The sequence below is a fragment of the Melitaea cinxia genome, chromosome 14 (assembly GCF_905220565.1).
Source record: "Melitaea cinxia chromosome 14, ilMelCinx1.1, whole genome shotgun sequence".
NCBI lineage: Eukaryota > Metazoa > Arthropoda > Insecta > Lepidoptera > Nymphalidae > Melitaea > Melitaea cinxia.
This window is the reverse complement of record NC_059407.1, coordinates 11,822,970-11,841,243: the sequence shown is the minus strand read 5'-3', so window position 1 is coordinate 11,841,243 and position 18,274 is coordinate 11,822,970. Positions and strand designations below refer to the sequence as shown.

At 30.8% G+C, this 18,274-nt stretch overlaps 1 protein-coding gene and 1 non-coding gene across 2 annotated transcripts; both read right to left on the bottom strand.

Moving 5' to 3' along the window:
* Nucleotides 1-717: 717 nt before the first annotated feature.
* LOC123659530 (regulation of nuclear pre-mRNA domain-containing protein 1B) lies at nucleotides 718-6,778 on the bottom strand. The gene is made up of 6 exons (XM_045594741.1): nucleotides 6,476-6,778; nucleotides 5,971-6,207; nucleotides 4,295-4,521; nucleotides 3,304-3,412; nucleotides 2,426-2,601; nucleotides 718-1,605 (listed from the first exon to the last, which is right to left on the bottom strand). The coding sequence occupies exons 1-6, from the start codon at nucleotides 6,624-6,626 to the stop codon at nucleotides 1,459-1,461; spliced, it is 1,047 nt and encodes a 348-aa protein (XP_045450697.1). The 5' UTR covers nucleotides 6,627-6,778; the 3' UTR covers nucleotides 718-1,458.
* Nucleotides 6,779-8,068: 1,290 nt separating this feature from the next.
* Nucleotides 8,069-8,141, bottom strand: Trnaf-gaa. The gene has a single exon. It is a non-coding gene; the product is annotated as a tRNA-Phe (tRNA).
* Between the last annotated feature and the right edge of the window lie 10,133 nt (nucleotides 8,142-18,274).

The window sequence follows — 18,274 nt, the reverse complement described above, 5'->3', positions numbered from 1 at the left end:
AAGAGAATGAAATTTTGGATTCATCCAATCAATAGACAAATATATTATTATTTTATATTATAAATAACATTATATTGTCGTATAATTTCAATTAAGTCATCCATTTTTAATTGCCAAATAAACTATTATTTTACAATTTATCTAATTAAACAAGCGATGCTGATGCGTCGTAACACAACACATTAATCTGACGTGTCGTGATGGCGCCGTTTTAGCATCCCCCGCAACCCGCTTATCTACCGCGAATCGAGATCGGTTCTGATGCGACACATCAGAAGACATCACGACATGACACAACATATAAATGTTAACGTTGTCATACAATATGTATGATACCGATTCTGTTCTGATGCGACACGACACGTCAGTCAAATATAAATCCGCCTTTATGAGGATAAATTATACTGTGTATTAAATGTAATAATATACGGATATTTGGAAAGCGTAGTCCATAAATGACTTCTAAATAATAATATGTAAAGATAATAATATTATTTCCTAATAATAAGTCACCTAAATCCTTTGCCTGTCCATTGAATGTATCAAAACCCACCATAGGAACACAACACTGAGAGCAGTACCTATTTTTCAGCTGTGATTTTCTGTAAGGTTGGAGTAATTTTCCAGAAGTACTTAATCTCCAAATTATAAACAAAATATTTCCTGTTGTGCCCCACCTCAGCAAAATATAATATGTAGGTAGGTATAGAAAGTCGATTTTTGAATGCTTTTTTTTAATGTTTAAATACAATTAAAGAATACAACAGATTTAATTTTAATCGGGTAGAAAATACGCTATAAAACTAACACGCAAAAAATATTTTGTAACAATTCTATACAATGTAAGTATGGTTTAACATAAATAATTACGAAATGCATTCCTTGACAATATAATATATTAAATGTATTAAATATTTTACTGTTATTTTTTCATAATATTAGCCTTAGAGTAAACAAAACACGCTTCTAACAATCAGTCATCAAGTTTATGTCGTAATTAGTCTAAACAAAAGACGTACGCTTTGCCATTTCTAATGATTTTTTTTATTCCATTTGTAAATAAATAAAAGTAAATTTCGTATTAGTAGTATGTACTACATAATATTAATTTAGTAAATACCTAATTGAAATAATAAACGTAGATAATGTAATTGAAAAAAAAGTTACAATTTGCTTAGTTATGTTCCATTGGAACCCGTAAACACAACCGATATTTTATTACTGCTAAAATCCTACCTGGTGAAGTCTATAGGTACAAGCTACGTGATATCTAAGCATCGGTTAACGTTTAAAATGCCTGATATTTGATAACATTTCGTACATATTTGGTGCTATAATCCTTTGTGACATTATAACTATATGATTTTAATTAGGTATATGATTATTACAATGCATTAACAAAGTTCCTACGCATATTCTAATGTTATTGCTTTCGTAAATATTTATTTTCTTTGTTACTCAAATACTGAAAAGGTCACCGGCAGAGGGCAGGGGCGCTAGACCTCCGGTGACATCTGGTAATCTTGATACATCCGGTAAATTCTCAATATGAGATTTGACCTCTGTCTTCACTTCGTATATCTTCTGGAGCTTGATGTTGTATTCCTGTAATTAATTTTTGGATGGAAAGAAATCGCTAGATAAACAATTCTATGCAAGATTTGTAATATTTGTTGGTTTTAAATTGCAACAAAAATAATTTAGTTTTAGTTTCTTTTAACAAAAACAGTTTATAAAATATTGCTATATTTTGGTTGCGTTCCACTACACGACCGCAACAATTGTAACGCCCACTCTATCGTTACACCTAAGGCCTTTGGTCGTCGCGAACGATGGATGACGTCACTTTTCGGAACTACTTTGTCCACAAGGTATAGGTGGCTCAAAGTTGGCTTTCATCAAAATGATACGATAAATTCAAATCCATGTTGAATTAAGTTTTACTTCAAGCCATGCGAAATATGTACTCACAACCCTCACAGCTGCATGTTTTTATCATGCCGCCATATTGCGAGCACATAGCGCTCAAATGTGCGTTCCACTTATAAAATTCGCCTACAACGCCTGCGGCGTCTTTACGTTAGTGCAACGGCAATTTCAGTGGTCGTGGTAGATGGCGATGCGGGCCTTTAGTGGAACGCACTCTTTATCTCTTGCGATTTTAATTTAAAATTTAATATTTCGTTATAACTCGGCGTTTAATTTTTTTAATTTACTTTAATGTCTTTTATAATCAAATCAGTAATATTTTTTCAGTATTCCCGAGACCTTGATTGCTGTAAAGTATCTGAAACATTGGGCATTTAAAAAAACTTAATAAACCGCGATAAAATAAGAAAAAGTTGTTTCATCATAATAAGTTCAGTAATTTTAACCTAAAAATAGCACACATTGACGTAATGAAAAGAAAAATTATATTTCTTACCTCTAGCTTAGCCTCAGCCTTCTTCGCAAGCTCACGCTGTGCTTGCTCAAAGTCTCTCAACATAGCGGCAACTTTCCTCCGTTTCTCTAACTCTTCAGAAAGTCTGAGATTATATTCAGCAAGTAATTCAACAGCTGAGTTGACAACGGCGCTTAGACTTACGGCAGATTCTTTGTCTATAAGAAAATTTTACAGGTGATTAAATAACTAAATAAATAATATAAATTTAAAAGTTATTTTTTAGTATTCATATTGTGTAAATATCATCTATTTGCCATAAATTTCTATGTTTTATAAATATCATATTGTTAGAACATTTAAAAGCGCTACGCGTGTATCTAATAAAATTGTTAAATCTTAATTGTAATTATTTATTACTTATTTTTATATTCTATAAAATAATAAAAATGGAGGAATTAGACAAAAAATATATATAACTAAATATGAGTAATAACCATTGTATTACTTGAAATAAAATGACGAGTGTCCTTAAAACTACAATAAAATTGACAAGTACAGATATATTATTTTGAAGTATATTGGTTGTTTGATAAAATTAGACTCACTTTTATTTAAAAATAATAAGGAAATTAATCTTGTACTCTCAGTAACAAAAACTATGAATGACAATAATTCATATATTTTATTTAAAAAAAACAAACACATAATAATAAAACATTATTAGATATAGTATTCGGAAACTACTTAATATACAAAAGATCAGAATTTAGGAAAACATAAGGTATTTATTATTTTTTATAAATGAAACAATGAAGTCGGATAAGTATTTATTATATTTTTTTTATAATGTGGTACATATTCTACAATTGTTCTGTGAATGAGTGCACAATAGGATAATATCTCTATGTACCAATTACCTTCTAACTTAGACAATAATTGCACTTCCGAAACTTCTGGAGGTAATGATGCAATTCTCTCTCTAACTGCTTCATCACTTGAGGCACTCGATTCCAACTCTAGCAATGCCTGAAATAATTATACATATAAGTTAGTCTTTACTATTTATCTATTCATATTGATTCTATATATAAAAATTAATTGTCTCATTTCTTACATGTTATTTTATTACCAAGCTGCTGAGTTCTACGATGAATTTTAGTATAGAAATAGTTGCAAATGTCTACTAGTACGACCACTCTAGAATAGTGGTGCATGTTCCGTGTCGGCGGCGCCTAAACACCGACGGCCGCGGGTTCGATTCCCGCTTATTAGTGAATATTTGTGAGTATACAAATATTTATTTAGGGTCTGGTTGTTAGTCCTTGTGTGTGTTCCCACCGTGCCTCAGAGAGCACGTTAAGCTGTCGGTCCCGGTTGTTATCATGTACACCTGATAGCGATTGTTACTTATAGTAGGGAATATATCCGCCAACCTGCATTGGAGCCGCGTGGTGGATTAGGCTCTGATACTTCTCCTACATGGGGAAAGAGGCCTATGCCCAGCAGTGGGATATAACAGTACTAGTAGTACAAAGGGAAAAAATAGAATTTTCGCAAAAACATAAACTTCAAAATATTTTTTTTAAACTTTCATGGTCATTATGAACTTTTTTTACATCTATGGGACTTAAAGAGTTTGCTATTTTAGATTGTTATTTAGTCACCTGTGACCATGGCGTCTGCAAAGTCGCCGAAGTATCGAGAACTTCAAAATAACAATCAAGGTTCAGTCCCTTACAATCAAGTGTTCATAACTTTAAAAATAAATTTACTGAACTTAATCTGCCCGTAACATTATACTGATGGGCAGACCTCTCTTTCCTTATAGGAAGATCAGAGCTTAATCATATTGCTACATTTCGGACCGTAAGTAATAAACTGAAATCAAAATATTTTAGTTCTTTATACCTTTATAAGTTCCTCGGGCTCAGGAGGGTCACCTGGTGAGGTCTTTGGGCTGACAGATGAATTTCTGTCGTTATGGCTCTCTGAAATTGACTTAGACTCGCTACGCCGTCTCTCTTTCTTTTCTCTCGATTTTTCCTCTAGCTTTGGCTTTTTGTCAGTCTCCTTTATATCTGCATCGGTTGTTTTTCGCTTGGTTGCAGTACTGAGTTCTTCATCATTTGGATCAACTGTAAAGTCGTAAAAGTTTTGTAAGTTTTTCTAGAGACATATGAGGAAATGCATATACAATTTACTACTACACTGTTACTAGTGGAGTTGTACTAGTAAGTAAAAGCTTACTAGTACAACTAAATTAATCATGGTAGTTTAATAACTAAAACCTCTGGAAATTATATTTTTTTAGCAAATAGTAAAGACAATAATTGTGTTTGCAGGCAAATGAAGAAAAACTGACTTCAATTATATCGACAAGTAATACAACGAAGATAGACGAGAAAATTGTCAAGTAAATACGCATTATCAAATGCGTAATTTCGAGAGTTTCCCTCGATTTCTCTGGGATCCCATCATTAGATCCTGGTTTTCTTATTATGGTACCAAACTAGGGATATCTCCTTTCCAACAAAAAAAGAATTATCAAAATGGGTGCATAAACGACGAAGTTATCCCCGAACATATATATATATGTTCGGCGATAGGCTGAATTGTGTGTGTATATATATATATATATATATACACACACACACAATTCAGCCATTAGACAGCATTAGCCATTTACACAGGATTAGAAATGAGACTATCCGCGAGAGAACGAAAGTAACCGACATAGCCCTCAGAATTAGCAAGTTGAAGTGGCAGTGGGCTGGTCATCTGTGTCGCAGGACCGATGGCCGTTAGAGTAGACGGGTCCTAGAGTGGAGACCGTGTCTTGGCAAACGCAGTGTGGGACGTCCTCTGGCCCGTTGGACCGACGATCTACGTAAGATTGCCGGTGTAGGCTGGATGAGAATTGCGGAGGACCGGGATGTGTGGCGCGAACTTGGGGAGGCCTATGTCCAGCAGTGGACTGCGATAGGCTGAATTGTGTGTGTGTGTATATATATATATATATATATATATATATATATATATATATATATATATATATATATATACATACATACACGGTCGAATTCAGTAACCTCCTCCTTTTTTTGAAGTCGGTTAAAAAATATCTTCATCCATTTGTGAGCTACGGAGCCACAGACAGACAAACAGAGAAGTCAAACTTATAACTCCCCTATTTTTGTTTCGGGGTTTAACTAAATATACCAAAAATAAAAATAAAACATAAACTTCTTCAACTTAATGGCTGGAACAAGAATATTATGTTGGGGTCCAGAAACACAACTAGCACATGAGCACAAACGCACCGATCAATCGTGATAAACTGTATTGGCTAAAAAAATGTCTTTTTCATGCACCGGCCAAGACCTGTGACCGCTATCACTTCACTACTACACCATGGAATGACATTATATAGCCTAGGTTACTTCAAAAACTTTTATTTTTGTATAGTGGAGATATTAGGTCACTTGTTTGAGACTTTGATACATAAAAACATCTTATCTTGTTTTTTTATAAAGTTAAAATTTAATAATTATTTTACTTTGCGTAGTGTATAAATATGTACTCACCAATTGTTTTGAACTCTTGTATCCTCTCTGGTTCATACACGCCCCTTTCTTGCCAAATATTTAATATCCTATGCAGGGAATGCTTGGTTTTAGTGTTTATCCCTGTTTTAGCCATGTGTTTCAACGCATCAGTAAGGACATTGCCAAACTCTTTTCCATATTCAGGTCCTTTCTTTTTACTATTTTGTATTACGTCATTCGCCAGGTACATGAATGTAAGTTGCTTGCTATCTTTAGCTAAAATATAGTAATTTAGGTTATGTTTTGTGGATTCCATTTGATGTTACATAATTGGGAATGATGATTCATTTAATAATGTAGTATCAAAATACAAAACAACAGCTTTACTTTTTTTTAATTATATGTATGTACAATTGTTGTAACTAAAACTAACTTAAGACTAAATCTTATTGGACTTTTAACAAAATATTTTTTGGCCATAATAATAAAATTATATTTATTAGTAACACACGTTAATCTAAGTTGTTATATTTATAAAACTGACCTTTTAGCATCTCTTTAAACCATGTTTTAACGATAGCGGCGTGGTGTTTTCTGTGATGAATGAGCCAAAGAGACAATGTTTGTATACTTTGTTGGCTAGGGTTTAACTCTTGCAGTTTGCGTATTAACGCATTTTCAGTAAATCCAGACATTGCCTGACAACAATTAATTCGCTACCTAATTATAGACAGCACCAAGAAACGTACGACTTTTTCGGGTTTGCAATCGCTCCTTGACATTGACGACGACATATGACGTTCGTTAATTTGTTTTTACACCGCCATTTTCGAAACAATGAAGTTGCTAGACTTAAAAATAGCAAAAACAAGGTAACAAAAATCAAAATATTCTTATTTGTGAAGTGAACTCAGTGGGCTAGGTTATCTTGAATTTTCTAAAAGACTTTCTTTCAATACAAATTTAAGGTTTTTTGCTTAATATTTAATTTTAAAGGCAGTTTACGAAATAAACTTTTGAGTTGTATCTTTTTTCACAATTACTAAGTGTTTAACTATGTAATAAATGGTATTTATACAGTTGAATTACTTTTCACCTGTGGCTTCTCTTTGTGTAAACTCCAGAATAATGATCCTAGCGGAATGTTATTTAAATAAAAGTTAAAGATATTTTTTATCACTTTTTCCCCAATTCAAATTATGTGTACAAATTTACCAAAAGTTTGTTGTTGTCGGGATCTTGTATATATACTTAATCACTTTGAAAACTCTGATAGCGCGATGTAGCATACGTCAGTTTTCTCTAATTACGTAGTTTGTAGTCGTTCGTATTTCGCGCGATAGATGTCACCACAGATTAAATTAAGCTCTGATCCTTCTCCTACACGGGGAAAAGAGGCCTATGCCCAGCACTGGGATATTACAGGCTGAAACCTAATAGACACTAAGCAAGTATTAATGATATACTGAGGTGATGTACATACACACAGATACTGGGAATTAAAACGGTCTTGTTGACGTAACGTCTGTTAAAACCCATACCTCATAACACCTCAAAAGTCAGCACTGTGCGAATTTCCGGCCGCTAGTGTCGGGTAACGAAAAGCATTTTAGGAAGATACTGAGCGAGACAGCCCTAAACGATGCCACGTCTAGAAATGGTGACGCTTGGTTTGGTCAGCGGTATCTGACAGACTACCACCTCAGTTGCAGAAGGCATTAGTATCTATTGTGGTAAAATATAGCAAGTATATGTAGCTTAATTTTTCGAATAAGAGGAACAACTTTTTCATAAATATTAACATAATGGTGAAAAAAAAATGTTTTTAATAACTACACAAGAACAATATTAAAATACCAAAAAGGGTTATTCGGTAAAAAAAAAAATCGCAAAATATTTTAAGCCTCTATAATCAAGGTATAATACAGGGGACATAGTTAATTATTAATGTTTTAGCAGATGTACTAGTAAGAGTAGGTTACCAATTGGTTTTGTAATTTATCAAATACGATAGTTAACAAATTTTATGTAATTGATAAAAACCATAAAACACTATAATATTGTTATATATAAATTAGTTACATAAAGGCAAAAAACTAGTTTAATATACTTGTAATATAATAATAAAAAAAGTTTCTGCCGAAACCCGGGATTGAACCGGGGACCTTTAGATCTTCAGTCTAACGCTCTCCCAACTGAGCTATTTCGGCTACATATTACATTACTAAATTACAAATAAGATTCTACAATTTTTTTTTTATTATATATTTATTTTTATGTAATGCTTAAAATTTTCATTATTGTTCGTAAAATAAATTTAAATGAGTAAAATTGAATTATCAACATAATGTATATGTTAAATAAGTTTGAAAAAATTGATTACTAATTATTGTGATAAATAAGGTTGATAAGACATACATCATTAATTAATTAATTGTGCAACATTTTTAAAATATAAAATCCAAATAAAATATTAAAAGGTCTCGTTAACCAATGTACATTTAATATATTTAGGAGAACCGATTTTGGCCAAAGCAAAAAAGATTTTTTCCAAAGCAAAGCAAAAATATTTTTACAATTTTTGTCTGTCTGTTGGTACTTCGTTTCGTTTCCACTAAAATTTGCTAAACTGCTATAGATGCGATTTTACAGAGTAGTTAGTCATCTAACATTAGATAAATTTGTAGGTAATTTTCATCTTGACACATCGTCTAGAAATATAATTATTACTCTAAAAGCAATTGTAGTAACCACAGGAACACAACACTACATTAGGACACTATTTTTTGGCTATGACTTTCTGAACAGGTTAATTGATTATTTCAGTTCATAATTAACAATGTGTTTACTTTAAAGCTAGTGTTAGTACAGAATGTATGTACCTAAAGAAAAGTTTTACAACATACGTCTTTTTTAACAACAACAAATATTAGTTTTCTATTTATTATTCTACCACTCTAAACAGGTACTAAACTAAAAGACTCATCGTCATCATCATTTCAGCCTATTGCAGTCCACTACTCGACATAGGCCTCCACAAATTCACGCCAAAATTGGCGTGAAATCATGTGTTTTGCCCATAGTCACCAAGCTGGGCAGGCGGGTTGACTGTGGGTAAAACACTTAACTAAACTAAGAGACTATTATGCTCTTTTTACGTGTAAAAGGTCCAAAAAATTTATAAATTAAGTTTCTTTTTACTTATCTTTATGTTTTTGATCATTATAAATTAATGTTGTCACCAGGTACCTAACACGTAAAATATTTTATTTGAGATCAATGATCCTACCTATAATCGATATTCATAGACTAATGATCCTGATACTTGAGATACGTTTTATTGTAGACTGCCCAGACGAACTTCGTTCTGTCAAAAGTTAATAGTAAATATTATTTTTCTTTCATTTTTTTAAAATGTATTAAATCCTTCCGTGAGTCATAATGAATATACAAAAAAAAAAAAAAAAAATGAGCCGAATTTATCGAACCATTCTCGAGTTATGCGTTATAGCAACATTCATTTTAATTTATATAGATTTAAAAGAGTATTTATAGATTTTAACTGAGGTAGGGCACAGCAGGAATTTCCTGCTCAAAATACGGAGCAGCCCGACTGGGGTAGTACCTCGACCTTATAGAAGATCACAGTAAAATAATACTGTTTTCAAGCAGTATTGTGTTCCTGTTGGTGAGTAAGGTGACCAGAGCTCCTGGGGGGATTGGGGATTGGGTCGGCAACGCGTTTGCGATGCTTCTGGTATTGCAGGTCTATAAGCTACGGTAATCGCTTACCATCAGGTGAGCCGTACGCTTGTTTGCCGACCTAGTGACATAAAAAAAAAGAAACATACATTCAATTATTTTATTTTTTAAATTTGATTAACTTATTAAAAATTTTAACTTTTTAGAGGCCAATAACACTTTGAGGCTGTACTATAGCAAGTAGTCTTATTAAAAATAATTATAACACAAAAATAATTACACAACAAGATACGAAGAATTTTTTAAATTTTATTAAATAAAATTAAGAAGATATAACAAATAACGACAAAATAAACAAATAAATCTTTACAAAAATATACATAATATACATTAAAAGAATTTGATAAGATCCTTATATAATTTAACTTTCTAATAAGATGTATGAAAAATGAACAGAAATAATAAAACTTTTTATAATACTTTATAAACTTTTACGACAATGACTAGTTTTAATGCATTTAAATACATTACTTATGTAAGTAATAGATGCTTAAAATATTTATCAATTATTAATAACATTCAAAACATTTAACATAATTATTGTGTTTGCTCGCTAATGTAAAAAAAACCGACCTTAATTACCTACATTGACAAGTAATATGACGTAGGTAGTCAATATAACAATGATTTAAATACGCATTATTAGGGATAACTCAGAAAGTATTTACATGTCAAATTTGGATCATATTTGCTACATTACAAGCACCAGCTTTCGAATAAAAAAGAATCATCAAAAACAGTCCAATAATATAGTCGAATTGAGAACGTCCTCCTTTTTTGAAGTCAGTTAAAAATTAATGAAGAGCTCCTAGTGATTATCGCTGACTTGTTTACCCTGTTAACAAAGCGAGAATCAACAAGATCTTTCTCTGCGACCACGCGCCTGCGCCGGCGCAGCCTCATCTCAGTAAGCACACTTTTCAAAGGCCGCACCGCACGCGCCTTCCTACCGCGGCCGCTTGCACGTGAAAATGAAATCGAGCTTCTAAATTAAAATACTTTTTTTGAATTTAATATTTTTCCTTCTAATTTTTCTACGCTAAGTTACTAGTGGCCAGTCCTTTTTAAAATATATATTTTTTAATTATTAGTGAATTCAAAATGATTTTCTTAAATAAAGTACCCAGTGTTTTTATCGTCGTTTCTTTGGTTTTACTTGCCAATGCTCAAAAACAATCGAATAATCTACGAGACGTCGGTAAGTTTAACATAAATTATTTTACATATATATATATATTTTTAATGTTTTGAAATGCTTTGCTTAAAAAGTTTTTTGTATTTTTACGATTCAATGAAAATGCGTAGGATTAAACAATTTTATTTGGATGGTATAAAACTATAAATATGCGTAACAAAATAACTATTAAGTAAAGATGTTAAGGTTGTATATTAATTAATTTGAATATTAAACATTTGAGACATTCCATTTTTTGTATATTAAACATTTTGTAGAGTAATAAATTTAAGAATATCTCGTTAACCAACAGTTAGGTTAATCATTAATAACATCAATGACCTATCTTTAAGATTTCATACGTTAAAACAAAAATAACTTATTTATTTCTGTTAGGTGCATGTATAATTTACGCTTTTGTAAAAACAATATATAATTATTTTCCTAAAAATAATACATGGTTAAAAATATCAATATAACAACATAAGTAAAGGCCCCTAAAAGTTAAACGTACTGATTATTAGTTTTATTGAATATTACTTACATATAAATATAAAATCAATATATGAATACAAACTCCTTCTGTCTACAGCCACAGTAAAAAAAATTATAGTTTAAAAAAACTAAATAACCACGTTTTTATAGCTAATCGAACTAAAGAGTAAAAAAAAAATAATTACAAAGAGTTTATATTACAGTAGTAGAAGATAGAACAATCAATCATAATTAATTACTTCAAAATAAAATTATAAGAAATTTTAAGTTATTAAGAGAATAATTCAATTCAGAGTAAAAAACGTAGGGTGCATTTTACTATATTTTCATAACGTTTTACTGTTTTTATACCTCTCCGCACATAGATAGTTGCAAGTAGAATAATTGTTACATTTAATATATCAAGCACGCCACGCTTTTTAACCGACTTCCAAAAAAGGAGGAGGTTCTCAATAAATCTCAATCAAAATCTCAAAAAAAATATATTTTTTTTGTGTATGTTACATCAGAACTTTTGACTGTGTGGACCGATTTCGACAAATTTTGTTTTAATCGAAAGGTGGTGTGTGTCAATTGGTCCCATTTAAATTTATTTGAGATCTAACAACTACTTTTCGAGTTATATCTAATAATGCGTTTTTACTTGACGCTTTTTTCGTCGACCTACGTTGTATTATACCGCATAACTTTTTACTAGATGTACCGATTATGATATTTCTTTTTTTGTTCGAAAGGGGATATCCCTAGTTTGGTACCGTGATAAGGAAACCAGGATCTGACAATGGGATACCAGAGAAATCGAGGGAAACTCTCGAAAATCCGCAATAACTTTTTATTGGGTGTACCGATTTTGATAATTTTTAATTTTATCGATAGCGAATGTTTATCATGTGGTCACATTTAAATTTTATCGAGATCTGATAACTACTTTTTGAGTAATCTTTGATAACGCGTAGTTACTTGACTATTTTTTCGTCGATCTACGTTGTATTACTCGTCGATGTAATTGAAGTCGGTTTTTTTTTCGTTTGCGAGCAAACACAATTATTACTGTGAATTATTAATCTAAACAATAAAATAATAACTATTCCGCGCGGAGTGAAGCCACGAACTTACTCCACGCGTAGCGGGCGGGAAACAGGTAGTAAGGAATAAACAAGGTAAAAATTAAATAAAAATTATTAAAAATTAAATAAAATAAAATGAAACTAGCCTGAAAAAGTATCTGCCTCCGTTGTTCTGTGCTGAGTGCCCGAGCGAAAGAGTAAGTCCGAAAATGCAGGCATGCGCAGATCGTGTGCAAGCTTTATCTCTCTTACCTACAGAGGATCCACTAAAGAATTTATTAATCCTGGCGGTCCTAATAAGGATATTGGGAAACTATTTGTATTGTATTATTGCATTGTCATACACATACATACATACATACATGCATACATACATACAACCCAAGCTAATAAAAGCGTGGTAATAAAAATGTATAACTTAAAAGACGTTTAATTAAATAAAGAAATAGACAAGAAGTTGAAAATTTCAATTCTGAAACAGGTGTTAAAATATCATGATCGAATAAAACGCAATATTATATAATTCATGGCGGTTATTATGCACATGAACGCATGTTATTATTTTGTTTCGGATTGCTGCCGGCCAATATCACTTTTACTTTTAGTGACACAACTGAAAGTGATTTCTCTCTCGAAAACGAGTTAATGTCTGGTACAAATATGTTTATCTATCTGTATAACAAAATACTGTTATATTTTTATGGTTTTAGATAATTTATTTATTTTATATATTTCAATCTATATATTTTTTTTCGTTGTACGTTTAAATAGCTGTTCTGATTTGGGTTCATATAAAGTAAATATTATTCATAATCGGAAAATTATTTCGTACTTTTGTGATTTTTATCCTTTTAGAAACAAATTAACAAAAAATAATTGTTTCAATAGCGTGTCTTTTTAGAAAACAAAAGCAAATATGGCGGTTTTCAAAACGATATGGAATTTTTAGGTAAATCACTCGTAAAAATATAATATAATTAATTATGAATATCATTATCATTGTAATGTTCCTTAAGATATTAAATGTTAGCTACCAAATATATTCAATGTAATCGTTTAACTTGTTTAGTTACATCATTCAAAGAAAACTAAAAGTTGACAAAAAAATGACAACGACTAGAAGCGGTCACCTTACAAGAAATTTGTTGTTAGTTTACTTCTTTTTGTTATAAAATTATAAAATTTACTTTTTGTTACAAAATTATTAAATATAAAGATACTTGAATAGTTAGTCTAAAGGGAAACATTTAATAAATTATTCATATTATATTAATCATTTACAAAACATTAAATTTATCCCCCATTATAATTTTTCCATTAGGCTTTAAAATTTAATCTATCGTAAACACTTCAAATTGTTAAATATACACATAGTTATAGTTATTATAATACTGTCATTAATAATGAAACTATAAACAAAAAAATATATATAATGGTTGTGAACGACGTGGCGCAGTATTCATGTAATAACTATGTCATATAATAACTAGTTAAAAAACGAATTTAGAGACTAAAAATATATATTTGTCATAGGAAATTTTTCCACGTGTCTAATATCTAACTCTCGTGTCTTTATTAAAAGCGCATTTACACATAAAACTACAGAATTAATTATATATATTAATTAATAGAAACCTTCACAAGGTGAAATGTATCTTTTTATTTTATGGAAGATAGGGTCGTAAATTATTTTGCCAGACATATAATTTTTAACATTTTTACGAAACAGGTAAACTTTTGTATTTTAAGTTTTATTATTATTTTTTTGTTTTAATATACATCATTAGTATAAATCTATCGAATGTATCACCACATTCTGATGATGTTTTTGTGCACATTTTGTTTTGTCATAATTATATTATTGATAAAATGGTTCTGATGTAATAGTAATGAAATTTCAAATAAAAGCCAAGGTTGTGGTGTCGATTCTCATATTTGCACTTATTTATAAATATTAGTTTGTCTTTTTGTCCATGTAGGACTTCTCGCCGTACTTCGGAGATCACGTACAACCTACATTGTTAACGTAAACATAAATTAACCAATTACTAGATAGGGATCGTTTCTCATAGTAGAAATTTACGCCAATTCGCGGTAGAACATCAGCATCATTCAGGTAGCCTTGTTCCACAAGATTTAAATGCAGAAAATCCTGTAATTCAGCAGCTCCACCCACAAATTCTTAATAGTCCTATGCATTATAAATGTTCGTAGTTAGTCTTTCTAGTCGTTATCTTAGAAGTATATTCCGAGAATGCGCTGAAAGCGGCGGTAACGAAGGCAACTCACTTGTGATGCTCCCGGTCTTGTGTCTACAGACTAAGGAAACAATTTTCTTATCAGACGGACAGTACCTTTGTTTCCCAGAGAACAGAAAAAAGTTCGATATGCTTTTTTTATTCTCTTTTTGTTTTGTGAAGAGTTTTTTTTTGTATTTTGTCTTATCTGTGATCAAACGTTCTGATAATAAAAAACGTATCAGCAGAACTCAAATATATACACTAAAAAATATTTCAATGTATTATTTACTCTATGTTTTAATTAAAAAATAACAGTAACAGGACAAAAAAAGGCTGAAAAGGCAAATAATGTTTTTAAGATTTAGTTACAAAGAACTTTAAAATAAATAATGAAGTATACCTACGATATAGGTACTTTTTTAATGTTTTGCTATTAATAGATCGAGAATTTTATTAAAAACTTTTGTTGTATGTTTTACCTGTCATATTGTGGTTAACAAAAAATATCGATTGTTCATTAAGTAATCTATCTATATAAATAAAAATAAAAATTAATGTTGCTAAGCGCATAACTCAAAAACGGCTCGACCAATTCGGCTAATTTTTTTTTGTATGTTCCTAAAGGTTTTAATACTTAAAAAAATATATATATTTTTACTATTAACTTTTGGCACAACGAAGTCTGTTCGGGCAGCTAGTAATGTATTAAAATTAATATTTTTAGCAATGAGATTAAAAAATAACTGCTTACCCTCTTAGCCGATGAAATTTAAAGCTGCTTTGATGTCTGTGATACTCGAGTAGTCTAAACCCTACCAGTTGAGAGTTAGTTTAAAGGATTAGTCTAATTATCCTAATGGCACACATTGTCATTGCATTACATTCGTGAATATCTGACGTGTTAACATATCGTACGCAATACATGTACACTTGAGCGTGGGATTATTATAATTAGGCTACATAGTCAATGGGAATTAATGACATTACAATCACTCTAATAATGCGTCACACGTGTCAAATGTACTATACTAAGTAATAACGGAAACTTCCACAGTACAGGAGATAATTTATAATGCTATTTTTTTATAAAACTGGCTCACCTGGTGGTAACCCATTACCATAGATGCCTGCAATACCAAAAGTATCGCAAGCGCGTTGCCGACTTTACCCCCAATCAAAGAGCTCTACTAACCTTAATACCTTACTCACCAAACTAACACAACACCGCTCGAAAGTAGTATTATTTAGCTGTGATCTTCTGTGAGGTTGAGGTACTTACCTAGTCGGGCTGCTCCAGGTTTTGAGTAGGATTTTTCCTGCTGCGCCCGACCTCAGTTACCTCCTCTTTTTTTTCAAATATTATTCCACTATTACAACAACATTTGAGAGTAAACTAGTTTGTAATATAATATTTACTTGAAAATATTTTTAAAGGAAATTGAATTGGTTCCAATCTTAAGTAGAAGCATTATTTTTTTTTAAATTAATTAAATTTGGACTTGAATACCTTAAAAATTACGCCTAGAACTGACTCTAGACTGCAAAATACTAGTGGGTCACCACATGTTTTTATTAAAAATAATTATAAAATGTAATGGTTGAACGTAATTAACTACGTAGACAAGATATTAAATTTTTATGCTGTTTTTACTGACGAATAATTTGTGTTTCAAAAAAAAAATCGATTTCAATTACATCGACAAGTAATACAACGTAAGTAGATGAATAAAATTAACAAACGCACTAGTCGTCACTACGATTCTAGAGGGTTCTCCTCGATTTTTTTGGGATTCCTTACCATGGTACCAACTTGAGATATCTCCTTACCAACAAAAAAAGAATTATCAAAATCGCTTTATAAACGATAAAGTTATCCTCGAACATACATACATATATATATATATATATATACACACATACATATATATATATATATATATATATATATATAATAAAAATCTGTCCACCCGTTTCGGAGGACTATTTTAACTAACAATGTGACACGAGAATTTTATATAATAGATATATATATATATATACGGTCGAATTGAATAACGCCCTCCTTTTTTAAAGTCGGTTAAAAAGACAACAATTCGCTTTGACTTATAATCTAACATTAATACAGATGACGCTATGAACATAGAATGTGATACATACCAGGCGCATTTTAGCGCAAGAATCAAAACAAATTATTTAAAGATATAGCAAATAATATCCCAATTAAGTTTTGTATTATATATTTTAATAGCGATTAAATTTTACGGCAGAAAATATAGTTGGTCTAATCGGTTTGAAGGTTACTGTTAATCAATAATCGGTAGTAGACTAAGCGTTGATAAAATAGTTACGTGATTGTTAATTCTGAACTGATCGTGAGACATGAAAATGGACATCGCTAATGTAAAACAATATATTCTTAAACCAAATTAATATAGAATAATTCTATTATTTTTATTCATTTTATTTACTGAGACTTACGGGTGTAACAAGCGTTGGAATTTTAAGTTCACATATACTAATTAATAAATTTATTAATCTAACTAATTAATATTATCTTATTTTAAAAAATTCTACTAAATTGTTCTTTATTTAATGTCGTTGAGGCAGTAATTTAAATTTAAATATAGGTGTCTCCAAAATATGTTTCAAATGGATAATATTTTTGTTACCGTTGTTATGCAATAAGATATTTATTTCAAATTGGAATATCATTTAAAAATGTATGTATATTTGTTAATCAGACCATTTAATATTTTGTAAAATAAGTTTAAAAGACAATTATTACACAAGTGAAGACTAAATTGCATCATACAATTATTATTTTATGAAAGTCGCCCTACAACCAGACCGTAACACGATAACAGTCAACTTGGCTCATATGTATGAATACATGACGAAAAACTTTTCCTTTGTTTTAGGTTAAGACTTGCTGTTTAGGCAAAATGTGTGGAAATGTCAAAAAAGTATCACACGATTGTTCGATCAAAAATTATTTTACCGTGTCCTATAATGGGACGCATCAGAGACGAGGGGATAATTTTGATACATTTCAAATAGTCGACAATCGCTAAATAATATCTATTGTCTATGAGCCCGTTCGAATTGCGCATATACGACGTGAAATCACGATTTATAATTCTTATCAACAACTCAGACATGAGACACGACACAAATGTAAAACACAATTCAATCAAGTTAATTAAGCAGGATACCATAGCTTGATTGAAATTAAAAATATAAAAAAAAAACATTATTTACTCGTACCAATATTAGGACTTAAGTGGTGTAGTATTTTATAACGAAATGCTATCAAACCGGTAGAAAGTCAGCCTTAGTTTACACTTTACACACATTGGCAATGATTTGTGATGAGAACAGATATACCAGGTCACGGCCGTTATGTTGGGTAACGTGATTTGTAAGGGACAATTATAGACTCACTATTAAATATATTGTTGGTACTTGGTATCTTCTTCTAAGCCTATTATTAAAAAGATGTTTTTGAGCATGTAGCGTACGAAAGATAGAAATACATACTTGGGATAATCACTGTCTAAAGAATTCCATGCAGCCATACAACATACTGTATTTCTGGAGGAGGTTCT

Bases quoted from the DNA above. Each gene is read 5' to 3' on its own strand.
- LOC123659530 (XM_045594741.1), bottom strand. From the start codon at position 6,626: ATGTCTGGATTTACTGAAAATGCGTTAATACGCAAACTGCAAGAGTTA. The intron at 6,208-6,475 runs GTCAGTTTTATA...ACTATATTTTAG, and splicing joins GTTTAAAGAGATGCTAAAAG to CTAAAGATAGCAAGCAACTT. The intron at 4,522-5,970 runs GTGAGTACATAT...ACGACTTTACAG, and splicing joins ACAAGAGTTCAAAACAATTG to TTGATCCAAATGATGAAGAA.